The 25,142-nt window shown below is 40.2% G+C and overlaps 1 protein-coding gene across 1 annotated transcript in view; it reads left to right on the plus strand.

The window, feature by feature from the left end:
- The window catches only part of cacna1bb (calcium channel, voltage-dependent, N type, alpha 1B subunit, b), a 176,241-nt gene that overhangs the window by 115,185 nt on the left and 35,914 nt on the right, over nucleotides 1–25,142 (plus strand). Inside the window, exons 21-31 of the mRNA XM_040157092.1 lie at nucleotides 944–1,006; nucleotides 4,104–4,847; nucleotides 7,030–7,235; nucleotides 7,953–8,082; nucleotides 10,083–10,212; nucleotides 11,082–11,141; nucleotides 11,732–11,838; nucleotides 19,525–19,621; nucleotides 22,988–23,148; nucleotides 23,391–23,528; nucleotides 24,828–25,029. Coding sequence (XP_040013026.1) covers nucleotides 944–1,006; nucleotides 4,104–4,847; nucleotides 7,030–7,235; nucleotides 7,953–8,082; nucleotides 10,083–10,212; nucleotides 11,082–11,141; nucleotides 11,732–11,838; nucleotides 19,525–19,621; nucleotides 22,988–23,148; nucleotides 23,391–23,528; nucleotides 24,828–25,029 — 2,038 coding nt within the window. The remainder of the gene's footprint in view (nucleotides 1–943; nucleotides 1,007–4,103; nucleotides 4,848–7,029; nucleotides 7,236–7,952; nucleotides 8,083–10,082; nucleotides 10,213–11,081; nucleotides 11,142–11,731; nucleotides 11,839–19,524; nucleotides 19,622–22,987; nucleotides 23,149–23,390; nucleotides 23,529–24,827; nucleotides 25,030–25,142) is intronic.

Here is a 25,142-nt window from a genome sequence, read left to right on the forward strand (position 1 = left end):
TGCCTCCATATTCAACCTATTTTTAGAGCCTTGATGAACACTGAAATGATGAGTCTGTCAAGAGAAAGCTGGTGTGAGAACTGGAGCGTTTTCATTTGTATCAGTGATTGAGAGCTGCAATACTTAATACTGGAGGTTAAAAAGTGCCTTTTTCTTTACCCATCCGTTAATGTGGAACCAAATCAATAATGCAAATTGTCTGACATCAGATGCATTTCACTGATTTTTTTTGTTGTACAATATTGCACAGCCGTTTGTGTGACGTGCAGTCTCACACAGCCCTTTTCATTTGACAAGTGATTATCTTTGATTCACACTCGCTCCTTAATTGCCATCTTCCTCAATAAGAAATAAATCACTCAGAATGTAGAAAATGATCAGCTCTGGTTAGCTAACTCTTCTAATCTTTCCCCTTTTCCCTGTCATTACTGTTATTATGTGATCCTGTTCATTATTTTCAGTGTTCTCAGAATATTTTAATTTGTACATTGAACACTTGGTAACCCTAGTGAGTGAGCTCATAAGCAACTGCTTTTATTTTAAATGAACTATTTTATGTGGATTATGTTTGCTGTTTCAGAGAAACTCAGGGGTTCATTACAAAATGACCACAGACTTTTAAGGACTAAAAAAAAACCTATAAGAATCGAAATGTATTAAAACTTTTAAATTTTTACTATTAAAATATAATTTCAATGGTAACTTTCTTGTTTTGGAATGAAACTCCTGAATTTTTTTTCAGTTTCAGTTTTTGCTATTATAAAAATGTATCTGCTGACAAACACACTTTTGTTGCATTGTGTTTTTTTGAAGTAGTTGTGCAGATTGGTCCTTTAATGTAAAACAGGAGGGGACAGGTGGACACACAGACTGACAGACAGTCCACCCGTCTCCTTCAGATGTGTGTCTCATTTTTTCTTTTGTTTTTGTTCTGCATGTACAGTTTTGTAAAGCAAAATCGAGATGCACTCTCTCGCAGGTCGTCCATCAACAGCATTCAGTCACCGTGAGTTATCACTCTCTGTTACAATATTTTCCTCATCTGCTCCCCTGAGCCCCTCCTTTCCTTTCTTTTGTCTCCTACTCTCCTCGCCTCTTCCTATTCTTGTCTCCTCTCCTATCTGGTTATCATCTGCTTTTGTCTCTGTTTTCCTTGTGCCCCGCCCCCCTCCTCTGGACCTCCATTAAATTAAATTATAGTCTGTCATAGCTTCATTGCTGGTAAAGTGAAATGTATTTATGATTCTTATAAAAAAAAAAAACCATCAGTGCCTCTCTGAGCAGAAAAACACAATTACATGTTAATAGAATAAATACATACCACATTTTAAGCGATGAAGCCAGTGTGAGTGTAATTTTGACTGTAAATCACTGATACATAAACACAGTTATGCCTCCCTCTGGCCTTAACCAACCATTGTGTACTTTCTTGGTGGCTCCAGATCCTCTGTTTTGGCGCCTACAGTAATTCATCTTGCGCTCTGTGCTTTCTGTTGTGAATAATTTGTGTAGAAATGTTTAATTTCTCTGATTGTTAACATCACCACAGGCAGTTTGGCATATCCGTTCTATTTGTTATCGTACACCCGAGGACCACACTTTAAAAGACAATATGATCCAAGGCCAAAATTAAACGCACGGGGCAGCTGTGAGTTTGCTCTCCTGCCCGGTGATCTACTGTCTCAATACAATGCAGATGGAAGGCCAGAGATCTTTATTTAACATCTCACCTCCTTGACATAACACAAATTCATTACTGGAGCTCACTTTAATTTCTGGGAAATTGCCCTTCTTGTGTGTTTTTCAGTGTGTTCATGTGCTTTGTTAATATATCTCACAAAATGATTTTACTATCTCTTCAGCATTTCATCTCTCACTTCCCTACCTCTATAAACACAACCTGTATGTCTGTTGCTCACTTGTCTGTGGATACCTGTCCTGTTTCCCCTATGTTTTCTGTCTGTCTGTGTCCTCTGTCTTTTAGGAGTTATACTGTCTACTCCTCCCCCGCCCGACGAATCTTGAGGTACAGGTGACCAGAAGTAGCAAACTTAACTGACCCATAAAGCGCCATGTAAATAAATCATACTGTGTAGAAACAGTATGCAATGCCTTCTCACATGTTAGATGGAAATATGACCACATCAAAGGATTTTTGATTGTGTTTTTTATTCTTTCCGCTTCTGTAGAAAATCCCATGTTCAAAAATACCATACCAAGTGCATGTCCTGCCTCATTTACACATGACCTGGGTCAAACAGAATTTTAAAGATTATTTCTGTGTCAGGTTACTTGCATTCCATATTAGATCAGAGGTTTGCTACATATGACAAGACATGATTTTCACAAAATATTTTGAATGTAAACATTAGGCACTTCCAACTTTTGAAGCCGGCTGCCTAGAGCCAGACACATTCACATAGTGAATCAGAGTAAATAAAGACAATCAAAAGCATTGCATATGATCTCTGCGCTACCATGCTCTCCATTGGTCCACGATAAGACCTCTTATGCACAATGGATTTCTTGTTAGTTGTTTGATTTGGTGATATGGATAGAATTCATCCTTTACTCTTTGGCTCTAAGAAATAAGGCAGAGTTACAAGAAAAATACATTTTTTTTTAAAACAAGTACAGGTAAAACAGGTACTGTACAGTCATACAGTGTTAGTAGCTTTATGCTCTTGTGAAGGCTATACCAAAAACACATCAGCAGATTTGCCAGCCTACTGACTGCAAATAATATTTTTCTAAAGATCATCACATGAGGGGACTGTTTGGCTGTCTTCCGGAGTGTCGCCTTTCTCTTAACTTTGTTTTTTGGAAGCAGACATATAGTAAATTTAATTTGTGCCAGCACAAATCCTTATTTTTTTTTCACAGCCTCTGACAGGTTTTGGTTTTGTTCTGACACGTTTTTCCTCATTACTGACACTGTGGGCCCTGTGATTGGCTGACTTATTGACACCATATCAATATCAATATCAATTAAGTAATGAGGGGGGTCATGGAAGATCGTGGCCCTATTAAGTCTGATTTCGGATTGGTACACCATGTAGAAATACTTAATTCAACTATTTCCGCAAGTTTTAAATTGATTTTTTTTATTTATTTATTTATTTTTTTAAATCTGTAGTGGACTCATGGGACAGCAGAGGCCTTACGATTGGCCTGTAGAGTTTGAATTGAACTTCAGGATATATTCAGTCTTGAAGAGTGTCTAAAAAACATGAATTAGTTGCTTTTGTTTTAAAGTCATAATGGGAAAAATTAATGTACTGTATCCCTACAGCTTGGTATTTCGAAACTTTTGTTTTATCAGTCTTACATTTCTACTGTTGCATGCATCTGTTTCAGTCCACGAAAAGCCTGCTTTGCATCAGTTCTTAGTCATTTGAACGAGCCTAAGGCAGAATCCTTGAAAAGCAGTGTATGAAAACACTGACAAGACAACTTGTCCTTTGCCTTTTTCTCACCCAAACAAAGTAGCTGTAAGTCGTTCAGATCAACTTAGAAAATCACAATGTTACTACAGATATTGAGTGTGGGTTAAATCAGGTAAAAGCATGCAAGGAAAACCCTAATTTGTTCTTCATTCTGATTGCCACTGGTGAAAGTTTTATCCCAGGAGAGTGAGATAGAATTGTTTTTCTGCTGTATCAAAGCCATGTGACACAATAAGCGATGGCCCTACCATAATCAGGTCATGTCAGGAGAACGGACTGTTAAGATCCTCAGCTTTAGGCAAACTTCACTGTCTTAAGTGGTCAGAAGGTAAAAAGAATCATATTTTGCCACTGAGGATTTGAACTACCTTCTCTGTATAACACTCAAGCATGGTAAGTGAAAGCTTTACCATGGCGAACATTTGTTGAAGCATCCATAGACCACCTCATGTCTGGTTCTTTCTCAATTACTTTACTTTAGCAATATTAGCAGTAGATTGTGTGGCTATGGATGAAACTGTGGATGTTGATGTTCCCCCAAAATCCATATGAAAAATAACTCATAAAGTAGAGAGAAGCAAGAAACAAAAAGGTTTCTATGTCATTGTTTTTCATCATCACATGATCTTTTCCTGTGGGTTTGATTCTTGTGTGCAGTAAGGAGCAGCAGCGGTCAGCAAAAACCATGTCAGTGTGGGAGCAAAGGACCAACCAGCTGAGGAGACACAACATGAGGGCGAGCAGCGAGGCCCTGTTCAACGAGCTCGACCCAGAGGAGCGCCTCCGGATGTCCTCTGCCCTCCACCTGCACCCCGACATGAAGACTCACCTGGACCGGCCGCTCGTGGTGGAGGCCAGGAACGGCGACAAACCCAGCAGGCCTCCAGAAGCAGGCCGGGAGGAGGCGGGGGATCCCCGGCAGGATGGCATAGGAGACAGCTACCACACGCACTCCAGAAGGCATCACCGCCAACGCGACAAAAACGGGGAGAGCAGAGATGGAGGTGATGGCAGGGGAGGAAGGCACCACATCCATCACAGCAGGAACAGAGATCACAATGCTGACGGGGCCCAGCCGAAAGAGAAGAGAGGAGAGAGGAGCCAAAGCCGCGATGGAGGGCAGGGACAAAGGCACCACCACCAGGCTGGCTCCCCTGAGGAGGAGACTAATGACATGCGAGGTGGAGGAGGAGAGGACAGGGGGCATCGCCATCATCACTCCCATCGCCCACCAAAAGAGGGAAACGGGATGCTAGCAAATGGTGCACAGGGAGAGCGCAAGGGGAGGGGGGCAGCAGGGGATAATGAGAGGAAGGGACGCTGCTCTCGCATGGTCAGAGCTCAGTCGACTCTGGATGGAGATGACTGGAAGAGGAACAAGAATGGAACCAGAGGTCAAAGGTAAGGCTGCAATTATATATTTCAAGATGGTTTTGATATGTTCCAGATATTGTTGATGATATTTATAGTGACCTTACATTAGACCTACATATTTAAATATTCACACTTTATTATGAGTACGCAATTTTTTCCAAGCCCCGGTTTTAAGCCTGGGTCTTGTTTTTGAAAAGATTTAAAGCTTTGTGCCATTTCCTCACAGCAATGAAATCGTATGAGTTCAGTTTTATCATAACTCGTACAAATAACGGCCCGAACTATGAGAACAGGAATCTTGGTCAGTGAACAATAAGTAATAATGATAAAAACAATATATTTTCAGAAGTTTTCAACTAATGGTTTAGTGATGGATAATAAGTGACAGGACAAAATAATAAATATGCACTTGTTAGCTATCATCTTGGTAACCGACATAAAGAAAACTTTCCCTTTCACTGATTAAATCTGAGAAATGTTGAAAGTTAGGAGGAACACCTTTGTGCCCGGATACCACAATGAATGTGAATTTAACATTAAGCCTGTGTTATGTGGGATTTATACATTTGGTAACCAAATTCTGAAGTATCAGAATATGTACGGTGCCTAAATCATACAGGACTATGTAATTAGTGATGCCTCTCAATGCTAGCTCATAGTTTCATCTCTCTCATTGTGTTGTGGCACGGCAATGGATGAATTAGCCCGAGATGCACATCATTTCAAGTTGGCTTTACAATAGGCAAATGACAGATCTCTCTTTAAAACAGCTATAATCAATATTCTTATATTAACAACAGGTCACATGACTACTTGTATGTGAAAGGGGTCCCTCATAGTAAGAAACCCACAGAGAATTGCCAACCAGCTCTGCAGTTACCCTCAGCCTTATGGAGCGCCCATTGTTTTTGGTTCACTCTCATCAGCATCCTTTCTAGACACTGGATCAGCTGTTTTCAGCACAAAAAAAAAAAAAAAAACTAGATCTCCACTATCTGCTCCACACCAAAAGGCAGATAGACACAATCAGAGACTAGCAGGTGAACATAGTGAAGAATTCCGCTGCTAAAGACTCAGAGTTTTCCCTCAGGAGTTGGAGTCCAAAAACACAGCTAAAGAGAGTGAACATGGGTCTTACATTCTTTTGATGGCCAGAAACAGGACCCCAAATAAATGCTGATGTTGCTCCGTGCCTGCGGGATGTGTAAACCAGCAAATGTTTGCTAACCAGTTTCCCCCTATCAACTAAAAGGTGATGTCAATGTTGTGATTACAGCTTGTTTCAGCTGCCCCCAAGCGGATAAAAAATCAATTATTATCACATTATACTTAGTCAGTATTCGCCCCGTCTCCAGTTCACTTCAACTGCAGCTCTCAAAAATGGTAAAATTCAAGAATGTGTTTCCTGTTTTGGTGCTATCTCCAGCCAGCTGCGGTGAATATGCAAGTCAGGTCAAGTCACTGATGCACTGTGTTTGGAAACAGAAGAAGTTATTATTTTAGAGTTTTTCATTACAACAGCATTAAGCTACCAGACTACAAACTGCAGCATGACTCCCACAGCTGTGATCCCTCTGCTCAATATTTATTTTTTCATTCCCCATATTGGAAGCGTGGCATCACATCCTTTTTCAGGGCCTAATGCAGGCACAGGAAGGCTAATGTAACTATACCTTAAGTCACCTGATTGGACAAGCAAAGCAATCTGTGGGCACTTACATGTGCTGGCTGATCTGGAATCATCAGATTTCTCATAACACAGTTTCTGAATAGATCTGAGGTGAGAAAACAGCTTGCTTAATTAATCTTCACTGCCACTTTTAAATATTTGTTCGTGAGGTTCTGGTGTAACAGTAGCATGTCATAACATTATGTAAACACTCCCTACACCTCCAATCGGCCTGGTATGCATCTGACTTGGCTTAGTTCATTCTCGTTGGATTTTCTAGACTTGAATTTCACATTCTAAGACACTATGCAAGATGTGAGAATAAACTATGCATTTTACATAAACACCATGCAACTGTGTGTTTGGATAGCATGGCAGTAAAAGTCTGCTCCTAGTTTGTTGCCTCATAAGTTTTGGTCTGTCTCCCAGGAGGGCCGACAAACTTTTCTCACATGGATATCATTTGGCAGAAAAAGCTCGAAGCACCCTGTGAGCAGATTGTAATGATGCCTGCGATAAGATCCCCATCTCTTTCCCCAGGGAGAGGCAGACAGATGCTGAGGACAACGGCCTCGCCTCTAGTCCTCTACAGCCAATGCGCAGTAGCCTGAGTCTTGGAGAAAAGCAAGAGGATGCTGACAACCAGAAGAACTCAACCAGGGCCAGCCAGGCTGGCCTCAACAGCAACGCCATCCACATTCCTGTCACCATCACTGCCCCGCCTGGAGAAACCACCATCATACCCAGTGAGTACAGCATGTCATGGTCATATAATATGGGGAGGGATAGGGACGGTTGAAGGAAAAATGTTATTTTTGATGTTTTGGCCAATATTCATATCGGTTTATTAAGGTTAATTAAGACTAATTAAGAATGACACCTCATCCCCCGATTTCAGCAAAGAAACTGGTGAGTAAAATGTTAATATAAAGACTATCAGTGATGTCCAAATGTACCAAAATAAGGACCATGTTGTCAATAACTGAATTTCCCTTTAGTTGCAGACAAAGCCTGTGCCCTGTTTAAAAATCAACTAATAAGGCCACAAGCAGTATACTCTGACATAATACTAGTTACATTTGAATTACTTTGCCACTTTTCTGAAGTAACCTGACGTACTATTTTTGTAATCTGACGATGAAAAAGAATAAATATATATATATTTAACATTTAGTTATATATTTATCTATATTTACTTATTATTCATATTTATGTGTATGTGTTTGTTTTTGCACAAAGTTATTATCAACTAAGATTTCTTTAACAACATCTCCTATGTTTTGGTCTTGACACTGCAACCACCATCTTATGAGAAATGTCTAATTAGTCGAGAAAGTAAATACGATCATACAACAACCACATAGACTAAGAGCCTGCCACTTGAATCCATAGACAATATCTCACTTCACACAAATTTTTGTGATTCTTTGAGCAAAATGAATATATTTATTTTTCCACACCAGTGAACAACGTCGACTGTGACAACTTCCGACTCAGTGAGGAGAAGAAAGAGCTGGAGGACGAGGAGGCAGCTAATGGGCCTCGGCAGATCCTTCCCTACAGCTCCATGTTCATCTTTGGGCAAACAAATCCGTGAGTCACAACTGAGATGAGTGACGTGCAATTAGATTGATGGTTTGGGTTGAATTAAGAACAACAGAAAGTTCATAAAACCCATACATGATTAGCAGTTTACCATGTACATTGGGAAAAACTAACAAAAGGGACACAGTGAACTGAAATTCACCTACTTTGTCAAAGCAATTCTTGAAATGAAGGGCCGTATGTTATACAATCAATGTATTGCTTTTTTCGGGCACCCTCCATCTGTTCATCAGTATTTCAACAAGAAGAAATTTGGGATGCTTGCATTAGATAGCCTACTGAGCCTGTTTTTGAGTTATCTACAATAATAATTGCACAAAAATCAAACTCCTGAATTGTTTTTAAGGTTGAAAAGAAAAGCTGACGGATAATATTCCATGTTTTTAAAAACAATATGTTTTTTACCTGAAAATACCACATGTTTAGGTGTAGGAGTCTGGAATCTAATAGGGAAAGAGTGATTGCCGGTGCAGGACATTGAGTGATAGCACAGCACTGGCTATGGAAAAGAAGTTGATAGAGGCTGGGATCTCCTATTTTCCAGAGCTAGGTGAAAGGCACCGCACTGGTGTTGGGACATTCAGGAGACTTGGGGTGACCAAGGGTGTGTTGAAATTTTTCCTGCGCAACAAGATGTTCCTCTCTAATCACTGCATGTCGCAGAGAGGATGGCTGCTTTCTGGTGCAGGCACTGCCGTGGCCAATGAAAATAACAGTCCCGGTAGATTACTTATAATGTCAACACTGTTTTGCAATAACTTACATCGTGATCATCGTGACCAAAGATGAAATACTTGGCACTGTAATAACTTTCAAGAAATGTAAAAGCTTGTCTCAGAGTATGTCTGATAAGCTGACAAAATCATGAATCCCATACTCAAACTGGAGTTCATAGATTGTATTATATGCCTGACTGGTACTTGAAGAAACACGGCCCTCCACTGTCTGCAAAGACTCTGAATGTTGTCTGTGCCTGTGTGCTTAAAAGCAATCTGGTGTTCTGGTCTTCTTTGCATCTCTGGGTGGAGTTCTGGAGAAGGTGCTGGGTGAGTCCTCCACAGTTCTACTGAGAGATTTGAATTCTGCATAGTGATGGACAAACCTGAGGGTTGGGTGATTATTAAGAATGTCCTGTGTGATCTGAACCTGGGCTGTGATTTGTTACTGGACTCTTGTGCTACTTATTGATTGCCCATTCCAAACTTCAAGCCTAAGATACAAGAATGCCTTAGGCCTAATATCAATAATCAGCATTGTGGTCATATAATCAGATCCATGGCTGCAAGTCTTGGCTACTTGCATGAAATGAGAAGAGTTGAGCAGAGCTTTTACCAACTGGTGCTGAGTTAGATTAGGAGAAAGCCCCCAGACCATTTGGTAGTCCACAAGGTATTGAACTTTTACTTCATTTGAAATGTTTTCTACATCCTGGGAGATTTTGGGGACATGCAGTCCAATAACTCGGGTGTCTGCTATGCTCCTTTGATACCAGGGATGTAGTTCTGTTGGCTTTAGTCGACCGTGATCTCTCACTGGGGTGGTTTGTAGCAGAGTGTAAAGCTGTTTAGAAGCGTGTCAATACTTCAAATCTGAAGCCATGATACTCTGCTGGAAAATGGTGGACTACTCCTTCTGATGATGTCAAGATCTTCTTTATGATTCACCTTTCGAAAGCCCTTTGTCAAATTATTAATCCCAGGAAGTGCAGAAAAAGGGCTCTGTTCACCTTGGTTTAGCTAAGCAAGTGCTGTATTGATAGAAACATACAGTATAAATGAAACGTTTTTCATACAGAAGTATTTCTTTAGAAGAAGTTAAATATTGATTCCATTCAAACACATTGTGAACCCAGATGACCTTGAGTCAGTCTGTGGCCTGTTATTGGAAGACTTCACCTGAATATACCCAGTGAGCTGTCACTACTCCGTGTGTACTTATACTTTTGTGTATTTGTGTGTTTATGTGTGTGTGTGTGTGTGATCTTGCAGGGTGCGTCGGCTGTGTCACTACGTTGTCAACCTACGCTACTTTGAAATGTGCATCCTGATGGTCATTACTATGAGCAGCATTGCTCTGGCAGCCGAGGACCCCGTACAAGCCAACGCACCGCGCAATAACGTGAGTCAGACTGACATCTAGACTTCATTAATAAACATCTGGATATATATACACCAAACACACTGGTTGCCAGACACATAGACACACAGACCAGCGTTTGCACGAAGAATGTGCACACTCACACAAGCGCATGAGGCTTCGACCACACAGACACAGCTCATTTGAGCTGACTGGCTGAATCATTTGGACTGATTGAGGAGTCCTTGCTAACAGGGCTGGACAGTTTGCCCATATTGAGGAACAAGTAATAGGAAGCACAAAAACAAGCTTTTTGGAGTCATTTTTGGTAAAATGCTGACAGTCTCACTTGAGAAATTTTAGATTAAAATGCCAAAAGTGGTGCATTTCTAGTTTGGCAAAATGTCTCTGTACTCTTTATATCCCTGCATGACAGGTTAGCCCACGTTGGGAATAAGGAAGTAATATATGCACAAAGACACAAGACTTGGGTTTTTGCATTTTGACAGACAAGCACATCTAATTAATATTCTAGTCAGGGGAACAGAGGGAATCTGAGGTGATGGTGTGTGTTTTTTTGTGTGTGTGTGTGTGTGTGTGTGTGTGTGTGTGTGTGTGTGTGTGTGTGTGTGTGTGTGTGTGTGTGTGTGTGTGTGTGTTGTTTATTTGTGTGTGTGTTCTCGCGTGGTTGCTCAAGCGATATGTGTGTGCAGGAGAGTACAAAGCTGACAGAGTCTGAGACCTCTGACAGGGCAGAGGAACATGTTGTGCATATCTGCTCCATTCACACACACACACACACACACACACACACACACACACACTTCCAAAGTGTCTTAAACTGAAAGCATCTGTCACTGGATCTGTAGATGAGTCATATCAGGATATTTTCCTACTTTCTGTTTTTGCAGGTTCTCAAGTATCTGGATTATGTCTTTACTGGAGTCTTCACTTTTGAGATGGTGATTAAGGTGAGAAGAGACTGGAGGTACACTTTGATGTGAGCTCTGAAAAAACCTACTAAGTAAAGTTTGGTAATTTGCAGGGCAAAAAACATCCAGGGTTCCAGGATGGGCTAAAGGTTTTTTTTAAAATTGAAAGTTTTTTAGACATTTAGGTTACTTACAACAATGGTTTCAACAGAATTTCAACCAAACTAACAACCTCATGCAGTTAGGACTTGCTTCATGTTGGGATATATCATTTTAACACAATTTAGCTTGGTTTTAGCTCTATGTCTCGCTATGTTTTGATCTGTTGATTATCAAATCCGTGCTTACTGACAAGGCTATCACACAGTGGACGGCAGCACTGGCATTGCTAATAGGTTTGTGGTTTTCCTCTTCTCATTTGTGATAACAATTTGCCCTAAAGCCAGACACTTTTGATAATGAATGCTGTGGGTCACTGCAAAAAGGGTGCTAAATATGAAAACCAGAGGTCTTGTACAAGCTAAGAAGAAAGGAGAGCTTCTAGAGAAGCCTTTCAAACAAAGAAAATCTCTGTGACAGCTTGTATGATTTTCTATATTAATCTATCAGTCTTTATTCCGTAACTCCAGATGATTGACTTGGGACTGCTCCTCCATCCTGGCTCTTATTTCCGTGACCTGTGGAACATTCTGGACTTCATTGTGGTCAGTGGAGCTCTGGTGGCCTTTGCCTGCTCGTAAGTCAGCTTTTTCTTTATTCCTGAATGGTTGCATGTGGCTTTTCTAATCCCAGCAGGAGTCTAAATGTAATGTATTTCAGGGAAGGATACAACGGTAAGAACATGTTTGAACAAACTACAGGTTGTCTTGTACTACAGTATTTTCAGCTAATGTTACCTTCTCTCCAGTGTCTACCCCTTGATCGGGGTAGCTGGCTAACACACTGGGGCTAGGTATTGCTGTTCCTGTGTTTTGCTCTAACAAACAAGTCCATTGTGTTCATCTGGTCACTCTTAGGCTTTTGTGCTTCCTAGGGTTATTTTGCCAACATGACTATGTCAGACTCATCTTTCATTGTCACAAAGTCTCCACAGACCCTCCCTGCTAGTCGGATGATGGGCCATGCACAGTTTGGCTGATAGGTCATAATTTCAGGAGGGGACAGAAGGAATAGAGGAGAGATTCTTTTTTTTTTAAGGTGGCACATAATTGCAACTCCTGCAGCTCAAAACACTGCTGAAATAATTGTTGTATGCATTTAGTTTAACTGTAGTTTAACAAATTACATTTTTCCTTTCAAGTTTTTTGTCATTTTAAATCACAACTACAATCACAATAACAGAATGACATTTTGAAATTTTAAAATTTTGTTTAGTTAAACAGCAACAGTTTGCACTAGATCTATGTATTCTGCATTGTATGTCTTGATGTTTAAAAAGTAACAGGCGAGGTGGAGGCGAATTTTCTCAGTCAAGGTCATTATTTTGTATATTGGGACACATTGGAGTGTTTTGTCATGCATATACTACACCTACTTACCACATTGTGAAAGAACAGCTCCAGCAGCATATAGCAATTCGTCTGAAATCATTAAAGAGGACATTTATATGATTTTAACAGACACATTCCTGCCAATTGGAAATAAATGTTATCCATAGCCACACTATAAAGGGAAGGAATGAGTGTCTTGAAGCTTGGAGATGTGCATTCTGGGTCTCTAGTGATCACATATTCTGTGAGTTATTACACATCCACCACTAATTAACATATCAACTCTGTCCTGGACTTTTCCACAATATGTCACTTGTGTATTTTTCTTTGTTACACTTTGTGTCGTTCTGATTTCTTCTGTATCGCCAGCTGTAGATTGATGCTTCTATCTGTCTTTTATCTGTTGCTGACTGTCTCTGTCTTTCTTTCACTTTTTTCCTTCCTTCTTTGTTGTCTGGCTTGGATTGCTTTCAGGAGCCTTATGGGGTAATGCCTGCTCTCTCTGCCTGTGTTTCGCTCTATCCACGTGCTTGTCTTCCTGTTTGTGTCTTCTGCTTTCCTTCCTGTCCTTCTTAGCTACTGTCATTTGCAGAGTTTATAAAAGTGTCTGCAGCAGCTTTCCTCTCACAACTAAATGTTTTGAACAAATGTCATATTTTGTTATTTGCTATTCTTATCCTCACTGCCACAGTCACAATCAAAGATACTGGCATTTACTCTGTTTGTGTTATGTAACTGTGTTTGTGTTACATCTGCATTCAGGTTGCATAAGTGCAATTACCTGTTTTCAAATTTATTGTATATATTTTAGTGTGTTAGTAGGAGCACTATACATAACGCACAGTGAATAATAAAAGTACTGAAGTGTCAGGAACAACAGTTTCAGAGGTTCAAGCTTTCATAAGAGTGAAAGGTGCTCCAGGATATTCATGAACACAAAGAATCTGAGTGCTGCTGTCTGTAAAAGGCACGCAAATAAAAAAGATGCTAATCGAAAACTATGAAACAGAGTGAATGGTAGCTACTGTATAAACCATTTCTTTTTCATTTTTACAAACCAAAACTTAAAGTATAATACGTATGCAAGATGATGTAACTTTCAGCATTCTGTCAGTGTCTTTCAGACTAACAATTCACTGTTCTTTTATACGTATAAAAAAATGCTTGAAAGTGTAACAACATCATCCCGTTTAGCAGGCTTGGTCCAGTATGCTGTGGCCCTGTTTTGATATATGTAGAAGAGTGAGATGCACTCATACAAAGGTTATCAGATTGCACCATTTTGCCTTCATCCCTCCCTCCCACGTTCACTTCCTGTCCAGCATTTTGTCCCTCCTATCATCTCCCTCATCGGCTCACATTCATGGCACATAAGCATGTGACAGGCTATGTTCACATTGCAAGGCTCAAAGGATAATTCTGGCCTCTTCCAACTTGGATCTTATTTTGATGTAGGATCTCATTTTCAGTTATGAAAACACACTCACCAAGTTAGTTACTGTGATCTGGGAATGCTGGGGCTTTGCTAAAAAGAAGTTGGATGCAACAACAAACATGAGCAATCAGACAATCAGATTTTAACAGTATAATTATCAACTGCCCCTTGTAAACATCCATCACAGTTTAGAAACTGACTTCCTGCTTCAACTTTGATCCACCATATCTGCTTATGTCGGTTCTACCACCTAAAGGAATAGTTTAGATGATTTGTGCTGGATGTCCTACTGTCCTGTCAACACAATCTTTGCGGTAGCTGTTGCTTGGAACAATTTTTCCGGGTGATCAAAAAAAATACTCCCAATTCAAGAGTTTTTATTCAGCAAGTTGATCTGTCAATCTGAGATAGCCCCCCAAGAAGAATGACAGCATCAGTCATTTCAGCAAGTGCCCCAAAACATGGGGCACTTGCTATGTTTACTTTGAAGTGACAGAGCCCTCTAGTGGCCATGGTAATTATGAAGGGAGCTAAGTTATAGAGTGACAAAGTCCACGTAGGGAGGGAGGTATCTAGTCACGCCATAAATCCAGTTGCCCTCCTGGGTCAAATAAAGTTGAAAGTTGAAAGGTCGGGATGGATGGATGTATCTACAAAACATTGATCTTAAACACGGGAGACTGCTGTTCTTTTCCGTTTCCAACCAACAGTCAACATTGGTTTCTTCTTTGAACTATGTCCTCCAACCTTAACCATTTGGTTGGTGATACCAAAGCTCCCCAAACCCCTGTGAAGTTGTCATTTTAACCCAAACCACAATGTTTCACTAACTTTAACAAAGAACTTATTTTAACCCAAACTATGATCTTTGTCTAACCAGTACGAGTCATTTTTTAACCTAAACAAACCTCGTAAATGTGGCAGTTTTGTGACAGTTTCCTTGTCACTATTTTTGATGATGATGTTCCCATTTTTAATTCCTGATTAAGACAGCTCTGATTGACTCGGTTATTTTTTCCAACCAGGAAAAACAGCCGTCCCTGAGTATAGTACCAGACCTTGTTTAATCGCTGAAAATATCGGTCGTGGGAATGGATGTGATTCTGAGATCTGGGACCAGGGTTAATGTAATAGCCTAAATTAGAGACTTTAAATAGTTTCATAAGCTACTGAAACTGTGGCTATTGTGGAGGTTACATCAGGACTTCATCTCTCATAGTATTTGAAAGTGGCCTACATCAGAACTGAAAAATTCAGATTCATTGTGATTTTTTTTCTTTTTTTTTTATATATTTGACTTTATTTTCTCACCTGCAGTGTGAACGTAGTCATACAGTGAATTGTTCTCATTCACACTGTCCTCTCGTCTTTGCTTCCCTCAAAGTGAAAAATTGTCCATGGCGCCATGATCATCTTCCAGCTATAAAATCTATTTATCCACATGTTCTGTACACATAATCACTATTTCATTTGAATATTTTATCCGACTTGTCTATTGCTTTGTTCTTTTGCAGGAAAATTAGTTTTAGTGCTTCTGTTTATCTCTTATCTTTGTTTTCTCTTTATTGTGCCCAATAATGTCACTGTATCTTCATGCCTGTGTGATATCTGCTTAATACGTTTATTTTGCTCTGTCTTTCTTTATATGCTTGTTTGCTCCGTTCGTGTGGGTGGTGTTTGTGTTTGTGTATTGTGTGTGTGTGTGTGTGTGTGTGTGTGTGTGTGTGTGTGTGTGTGTGTGTGTGTGTGTGTGTGTGTGTGTGTGTGTGTGTGTGTGCGCTTATCATTGCTTTTTCGCATCAGATCGCAACAAAGCGTGGCCAGGTGGGAACTGTCCCTATAACTTCTGCTTATTGATCCCCTCGTCCCTTTTTCCCACATGTGAAACAGAGAACGCTCCTCTTATCAATCTTTCCAAATAGACTCCATCCGAAGTGGCTTCGGATATGACCATGATTTCCCTCCCTCCTTCCTCTCTTTCCTCTTAGAAAAGTGACCTCCTGTCCCAATATTGGGACATCAAAACAAAACGACAATATTGGGAACTCCACCTCATAGCTTTCAGAAGACTCCCATATAGCTGCAGACATGCACCAGCATGAATCTGCACTGAATATCTTTCTTCTTGCACACTCAGGTATCAGTTGTGTCAAAGCTAAAAAGTCTGTCTATCGTTTCATCTTCATGTAAATCTCCTTTAATCACCACTAAAGTGGGCTTAATTGGTCAAATTGCCCAGAGATTATAGCCTGCAGCTCGAGTCACCTCCCTGCCCTTCACCTACATCTCTCATTCTCTATGCAGTGGTTTTAGACGGAAATCGATAAAGGATTATAGCTTTGTACCTGGATTCACCTTGACCGTCTATTTAATTGAAAAACTTTCATCCTGTGCAGTCAGTGTACAGAATGTAAAGAAAATAATACTAGATAGCTGTTTTTTCTTAAATAACATAGTATGGAAGGCTCATCATTTGGTGTAATATTTTTAGAAGGGGATGAAAATATAAACCACTTTTCAATCTGCATTTATGCTCCCAGTAATTGAAAGTAAAGAGCAAAATGGAGAAAAAAGTGCAATTGAGCTGCTGATTATTCACCAGATCCTGAAAAAAACAAAAATACAACAAACAATTGAACTACGGAGTATTTGTGCTGCAAATAAATTTTAAAATCTGATAACCTGGATTTGTATATTGTTGTAATAATTAGAATAAACACTGACAAAGTACTATAGAATGAAAATAATGAGCTCCACCTGTCAGTTACAATTGAACTCGAATATAATTTCACCTACATTATTCAAAATTCACTCTATAATTTAATCTTCTGTAAAACATGAAACTGCTAGATAGAAGGAGCCTAATGCACTCTATGTTGCTGAGGCAGTGAAGTGCTCTCTGATTGGACGTCAGCTCTTGCGTCCCTAGGAGATGCTCTTCGCTCTCAGCAGGGGGCAGCTGAGAGGACCAGTCATGATGACTGAGCATGACCTCGTATGTCTGGCTGCTGAGCACATTAGCAATCACTGCTGATCTGCACTTCATTGATGCGAACACATGGCCTTGTACCACCACACACACACACACACACACACACACACACATTGCATCTTCCTTGCCCACGGTGCTTCTGAAAGCTATCGGGAGACTGTTCTTGCAGTCTCAATGTGTTGAGGTCCTTGAATATCAAGGACTGGCATTGACTTTGCAGGTTGCATGCCAGGTTAACAAAGTCATCTGAGCATGAGAGCTGCATGCCATTTCATTAGACTTAAGAGTTTTCCACTGAGAAATGAAAAGGCCCCCAGGCCTGAAATGTATGGAAGCGTGAGTCTATCCTCTTTAGCTCCATATCTAGCTCATTATACACTTTTACACACATGAAGCGTAGATAAAATTAATTATTCTAATTGTTTTTTTCAACCAGTAATTCGTAAAAAGCCATTAATTAAACAGTTAGTTTTCATGAATCCCTCAGTCCCCAAATACTCTCCACCAGGCAACCAAGTGTGTCACAGTGTGTGTGTGTGTGTGTGTGTGTGTCCCAGTAAGTTTTGGGGAAATTTAAAGCAACTGGCTTTAAAGGGTGGAAGAAATTAGGAAGGACAGGAACAGAGCACTGTTCAAAGATAGGCAATTCAAAATAAAATCCATTCAGGTGGAAAAGTAGGAAAAAAATAAAGTTATGGTACAGTTTCATTGCAAAAATTAAATAAAAGTGCCTTCATTTTCCCTTGGTCCTTATCAATTTCTTTTATGAAGGTTCGTAAGAAACAACAGTTAGATATCAATTACTCTCTAGTAAAGGGCCCTGTAAAACAAAGGGTTACAAAAAGAACTTTGACCACCACTTTTTACTGAACTCCCATATGCATGATTGTGAGCAGATGTTGGACACACATATTTAGTTGCTCTATGAGGACGAGCACGCTCAAAACACGTTGGATAAAGGCTGCATATGTTCTTTTAATTCATTATTAAACAGCACCTTTTTACATTTGGAGTAGTTTGTGTCCCTAGTGGATGAAAACATTGGTCGGTAGGTGTCTCTACCCTAGCGACATGCTGGCGCAAGGAGCAGTGGTGCCTCCGGGGGCCACTAACAGGGCTTTTAGACTTTCTTCCTAGTATGCTCGAGTCCCTCTCCACATTCTTCACACATGAAACTGTCGCTGTTGCACATCCATAGATACTGAGACACTCTCTCTTTCTACTTCTCAGAATTCCTTAAAGTAAGTAAGAAATGAGAAACCCTTTATTATTGGGAACGACAGCCAATTGTGTGTTCGTGTTTCTCATTAATTAAGAATCCCTCTCCCACTGTCCTTGGCCAATGTCAGTCTCTGAGTGAATGATGGCTCAGCTGTATGTTATTAACATAACTGCACGTTTTTAAAGCCCCACACACTTACCTCCCACTCTGTTAACAAAAAGTGCAGCATCAGCACTGACTGACAGCAGTGGTTCCTGCAAAGAGGCTGTCTCCTGCACCAGGGGTTGATTCTTTGTGCATTTACTCTTGGAAAGTATAAAATGCTGGATGTCATTTTACAGAAACGGCATGTTAGCTTTGTGTGACTGTTAATTGTGATAGTGAGAAGGCCAAAAGAACTGAACGAAAGAAAGAGAGTAAAAGAATGAAAGGCAGAAGGAAAGGATGGGTGATTGATCAGAGAGTAAAGACAAAAGTAGGAGGAAAAGAAATAGAAGAGAAGGAAAGTGAAAAAGAAAGAAAAAAGGCAGACGGAAGGACCAAAAGAAAGGATGAAAGAAATCCAGAGATGAATGAAAGAGAGAGGTAATAAGGAAAAGAAAAGAATACAGGATAGAATGAAGGAACAAAAAGTACATAAAGGAAGAAAAAAGATATAGAAGGAAGAAAGGAAAAAATAAAGAGATGCAAAGAAGGAAAGAAAATAGGGAATGGAAGAGAGGTACAGAAGAGAAGGAAAGGTGGTTGCAAGAATGAAAGAAAAGACAAAAGGAATAAAAGAAAAAATAAAGTAGAGAAGGAAGGAAAAAAATAAGCATCGGAGGAATGACACAAATAAACATGATTGACGTTTCACAAGTTTATTTCTTGTATACCAAAATCTAAAGTAACAAGTAACTGCAGTCATCAGATAAACGTAGCATAGTAAAAAAAAAAAAAAGTAAAAACCAATTGCAGTGTAATGCAGAAAAAAAATAGAAAAATACCACAAAAATCAATCCAATAGAAAATAGGTAGAAATATGTAGCAACAACTCAAATTTGTACTTGTTTAATATATCGGACTTAACACATTAATCTTCTATTGCCTCATGTTTCTGTAAAATAAACATTACACACCAACATGCATTCATCTACTAACAAAATCTAAACAGGTATTCCTCGTACATAGTATACATTATGCACTACAATCAGCTCTTGTTACTGGGGGATGGGAAGAGAGGTTTTACATGATCATCGGTTACACTACATCACCCAGACTAATTGTGCTCTCAATCTGCACAGAGGGACGAAAGGCAAGGACATCAACACCATCAAGTCCCTCAGGGTCCTCCGAGTCCTGCGTCCACTCAAGACCATTAAACGGCTGCCCAAGCTGAAGGTACAGTAATTCGATCTGTCACCCACCAAGTCCATTCTGAGGGGAAGGAAAAAAAAAAAACCCAAAAGAAAGCCAAGAGAGCAGCTGGTGCCGCAGTTTGCTGACTGTCGCTCACACTGTCATGAATCAAATGCATTTTCAATACTGTGTGTGAGTTTTCAATCAGATATGAATCAGATACAAATCTTTCATCTGTAGTTCTAGATGAAAGATTTGAGCTTTTTAAACTTTGCGGGGCTCTGGGTTGTGGAGGGAAAGGAGGGGTTGAAGTCTCACAAACTGGAAGTATGTGACTGGATATTGCTTCCTTTACCGGAGCAATTCTGTGCAAGGGGGCTTACTGACAGCCTGCATATCCCGGAACATACACTCCTCTAAAGATATGGACACAGATACGAGAGGTAGGCAAAAATGAGAAAACGTGTTTTGAGCATCAAACACTCACACTTGAAGGCGTGAAAGGTGGCTCTGAAATGTTTGTAGCTGCTCCTTTAGGTAGTGAAGTACAGCACACCTTCACCTTTCACACCATCACCTCTATGGTCAGAATGTGCCATGTGTGTTACGTTTGAGTCCGTGATGAAAACTTTCTCCACCTTTCAAGCCTACAAGTAGGGGAGTGTTTGATACTCCAAAGACGGTGGCGTAATCCTTCAGCTTGTAACCACCATTGGCAACACTGTTATGTAGGCGGCCGTGTGCCAGTTAGCAGTCAACCCCATTCATACTGACTATGTCCTTGATGTAGTGTAGTTTCTGCTTGTGAAAATCACTGCTATTTCTCAGTGTAATTTGTCTGTGTCTGGCAGATGCTGGCATGATTTTTGTGACTGTTCTTGATGCATGAACTCATTTTGGAGGGTTTTTTCTTTTTTGAACCTTCAGTTTGGACTTGTTTGATACTGCACCTGCAGTTTTGCGATCATTTGGCTAATTTGTCACATTACAATGTGTTGACTGCCACTCATCTTTTCTAGGTGACCTGTCTATGTCCTGTCTTTCTTGTAATGTTTTGTAACTGCAAATGAGTTCCTGCAGGGATGAAGTTGGTTTCTGGCTGGTGTTTTCATTTGTCTGGCCTTCTTGCATTATATAAAATATGCATTTAAAACATCATTTACTGGCCTATAAAAAAAAAAGCAAAGTCCAGAGAGATTCTACTGTATATTACAGAAGAAGCCGACCAAACTCTGAGATAATGTGAAAAGGGGAGGAAGCCACACCACCACCTCACAAGTTCCCATTCAGTGTACGCACAGAACTCAAAAGTATTAGAAATATTCAATATCAGAATTAGAATGTATTTATGGTGAGCTGGACTCATCAGAAAACTGAAGATGGTATGTTGTGACCTCTCAGATATATAGAGAAACTTTATCAAAGAAACCATGTGTAGATTTTTTTTGTTTATTGCATGTTTATTTCATTCCGGTGGCATTGCCTTTGCTTCATAGAAGAATTGGCCATCTCAGTGAAAATCTTTTTTTGATACGACCACTGGGGGCAGCCAAAGGTGGAAATTTTAGAATTCAACAGAGCGAGAAAGAATCTCAAGCAGAATGAAATAGTGTATGAAGTGAAGAGTCTTTATTAATGAAAAGATGCTGTTGTGACCCTCGTCAAGGCAGGACCCTCAACTGCTGCCTCTGACGCAGAGATGACAGCTTCCCTCCGGCGGGTGAAGGCAGCTGATCATCCAAAAGTAATCGATCTGACAATAGGATGAAAGATCTGATTGGAGTAATAGAAGAGACATGATTGAGACAGATCGGAGTTGGCAGACAGACGCTCATCCACAACTCTTCTTGGGTACTTGAACAGAGGAGTTTGATGGACAGGCTGGCAGGGGAGGGGAGAATTATGCTCTGTCCTCACTCTGGAGACAAAAGCCTCGATGGCGGTCATTCATGCAGTAGCATATTCATTGATTAGATTGCAAACATGCCAGGATACATAGACAGAGCACCTTATCTCACAGACAGATCACAGCACAAACTGGCAGAGGGAAATCGCTTGAGAAAGAGTGACAGGTAGAAAGAGACAAAGACTTCAAGCAAGCCTTTGTGTTTATGTACTCAGAAAGCAGTGATGTTATAGTTTGGAGGCCATAAGATGTCCGGACATCTAGGTTAAAACAGGGCTAAATTTGGTTGGAAAGGTGAATTTTTAGACAGTTTCGACAGCATTTACTGGCTACATTTCATCATAAAGCAGGTTCTAATTACAAATTGAAATATAGTTATTTAGTAAATGCTGTTGAAACAATGAATTTCACTTTTCACAAGCAAATTTAGTTCATTTCCAACCAAGACGTGAAGACATCTTTTGGCCAACAAGTCCTTATGTCTAAATAGCAAAATACGTTGTTTGTCTTTCAAAATGACTAAAATGAGAGTTTTCTGACCCTGCATGCCTGGTGGCAAGATGAAATCCTTTGACAGTGCCTTCCGAAAGCATATGACCATTACCAAAACAATTCAAATGACTGTTTTCTGATCTGCCTCCTCTATGGTTAAGGTCTCATTAAGGTGAGGCATCTAAAACTACTCGCTTAGGGTCAAGGAAAAATGGCGGTCATGGTTAAATGTCGGTAGGAGAGCAGCAGTGTCCGGTGTGAAAGTCAGATGCTTTTTTCACTCTTCATTTTGAGAACATTTTAAACATAGATCGCTTTAAGGGTTTAAGGGTTGCTCAGTACTGTTGTTTTTCTGGTGAGGAGAGTCTCTTTTTGACCTGCAAATCACCAAAACCATATGTACAGGATAGGTATGTAGTGTGAGCAGAGTACGCATTTGCATTTGGAACATATAAATCACCATACAGTTGATTGGGAAAGGTTCTTCAATCAGACACAAAGCTTTTCAAACAAATAACCAGATTTACTTCAATTATGCTGTACTTTGAGTAATAGTTTGGCTTAAAATGTATCAGTTTTGCTTAGAACTCATAAAGCTCATACTTCTACTCGTACATTTTTACAAATGTTTGGCAAACAAAACATTTTTTTCCCCAATATGTTTACACGAGTTGAATCGCATTATCCTTTGGAGTTTATCCTCCAGTGCTTCAAAGGTTTTTGTTCAACTGAGCCTTGTAGTGGCAAGGAAAGCTCAGAACACACTTCCGGTTATAACAAATGAAAGTAGGTTTTTTTTTTTTTAAATGCAGTTCTGAACCAGATTTTTGCATTATGAATTTTTCATTTCAATCAGTTTTCATCTGTATTGTAAAGAAGAATAATCAATGTAGTGTCCTCAAAACTATGTGCACATGTATTGATCTGAGTGTGTGTGTGTGTGTGTGTGTGTGTGTGTGTGTGTGTGTGTGTGTGTGTGTGTGTGTGTCTGTGTGTAAATATTTTTTCAGGCCGTCTTTGACTGTGTTGTGAACTCTCTGAAGAACGTTCTCAACATCCTCATCGTCTACATCCTCTTCATGTTCATCTTCGCTGTTATCGCCGTGCAACTCTTTAAGGGCAAATTCTTCTACTGCACTGACGAGTCCAAGGCTCTGGAGAAAGACTGCAGGTACATCATTCAAACTTCCCCTTTTTATCCCTGAATGTGTTCTTAAACAAACTATATATTTCAAAATGTCTTAAGTCACCCCTGTGTTTGCCACTGGGTCAGACATTCTTAATTGCTTTTTTCTCTTCTAATGTCACTGTCTAGTTCCTGTCTTCCAAACTTTCTCTCCCGCTCGGCTTTTGATCACACTTCATCTACATTTCCCCTGATACTGTCTCTCCACGTGCCTCTCTCTCTCTCAGGGGTCAGTTTCTGGACTACGACAGAGATGACGTAGCAGCCCAGCCCAGAGAGTGGAAGAAGTACGAGTTCCACTACGATAACGTTCTCTGGGCCTTCCTAACGCTCTTCACCGTCTCCACCGGAGAGGGCTGGCCACTGTAAGCCAGGACGACCTCAACATCCCTTTATTTGGGCAGCACTTTTCATACATACAGTAAAATACCACATTAAGTCAGCTGTACACACAGTGGATTGCACCCTCAATATGAAACTGATAAATCAGATAGATATAAGTAAGGCTGGCCAATAAATTGCTGATCATCAGTGCTTGAGTATTTGAAGCCCTGTTGAAACTTTCCTTCAGTGACTTGTCCTGAAATGCACTCAGAACACCTGGAGGCAGATAGTGCAGTGCAGATTGAAACCCACTGATTTCAACCAGGCTTAATTACTGTGCATTCTCTAAAGATGCAATCAAGGCTTTTTGCATAGATGGCTTCGGTCTGTGTCTGAGCTAAAGTGCCACGTTCATCAACATCAGCATCTCTGTCAAGGACCATAAAGAGATGCTGATGGCCGCTTGCTTATTTCATTCATTGTAAGTAAATTGTTAAACCGACTGCGCTTGTCATGATCATCTAAAATCACATACTTCTAAACAAGTAGTGACAGTACAATAACACGACGACCAACAGAAAGGACTCACAACTGAATTTTAGATTAAGATATTGCAGTATTTACTAGTATATACAGTATTTAATGGTATTAACAATTTGGGATACCTAAGAAATTATACTTTACTTTCTGCATATGCTTTTGACAAAAGTTCTAACTCTTACATTTCTGTAATTAGAGTCAAGTTCTCTTATTCTTACATGGTAAATAACTAAATCAAAAATCTTAGGCAACTTCAATGACAATCATGATAGTTCTTTTTTTTTTCCCTCATATTTCAGATTTCCGATCACCCCCATTTTTAAAATTAGAAACATTCAGTACCAACAATAATAATAATTATTATCATTTTAATTATTGTCACTGTCCTCGTCCTCCTCCTCATCATCATCATATTCATTTGTGGAGCACTTTCCAAAAGTTACAACGTTCTTCGCAAACAGCAACAAATGATAACTTATGGAAAGTGTACAGACAGTGCTCAACAAGTCTGTGCCATGAAGCCCTTGCTGATTCCACAGCAGGAGAGATCTCTCTCCACTGGCTCTCGTTGACACTTGTAATAATCTGAGAGTCTGTAAGGGTAGACTTTGCAAGTGGTCCCCAAAAAGGTTGAGGGACATGCCCCCCCCCAGGGAATAGAGCACAGAAAGGACAAGAATTCATTGAGTCTCTTCAGGTATTCTACAAGGCATTAGTCAGCGTTTTACAGCCTGAGTTGTATTTTTGTGTGCTTGGTTGTGTATGAATCTGTCGTCACTTCACTTCTTCCTTCGTTTCAGCGTCCTGAAGCACTCTGTGGATGCTACCTACGAGGATCAGGGCCCCAGCCCAGGCTTCCGCATGGAGACATCCATCTTCTATGTGGTCTACTTTGTAGTGTTCCCCTTCTTCTTCGTCAACATATTCGTGGCTTTGATCATCATCACCTTTCAGGAGCAGGGAGACAAGGCCATGTCGGAGTGTAGCCTGGAGAAGAATGAGGTGGGAGGGTGGAAAGAGATGCAGTTTCTCAGTTTTTCTCCTGGAAAACGATGACCCCCTCCCCTACATGCAACATGAAAACACACTGAGTATCTCTGCAGAAGCACTAGCTT

This window comes from Xiphias gladius, chromosome 20, assembly GCF_016859285.1.
Source record: "Xiphias gladius isolate SHS-SW01 ecotype Sanya breed wild chromosome 20, ASM1685928v1, whole genome shotgun sequence".
In the NCBI taxonomy this organism is placed as follows: domain Eukaryota; kingdom Metazoa; phylum Chordata; class Actinopteri; order Istiophoriformes; family Xiphiidae; genus Xiphias; species Xiphias gladius.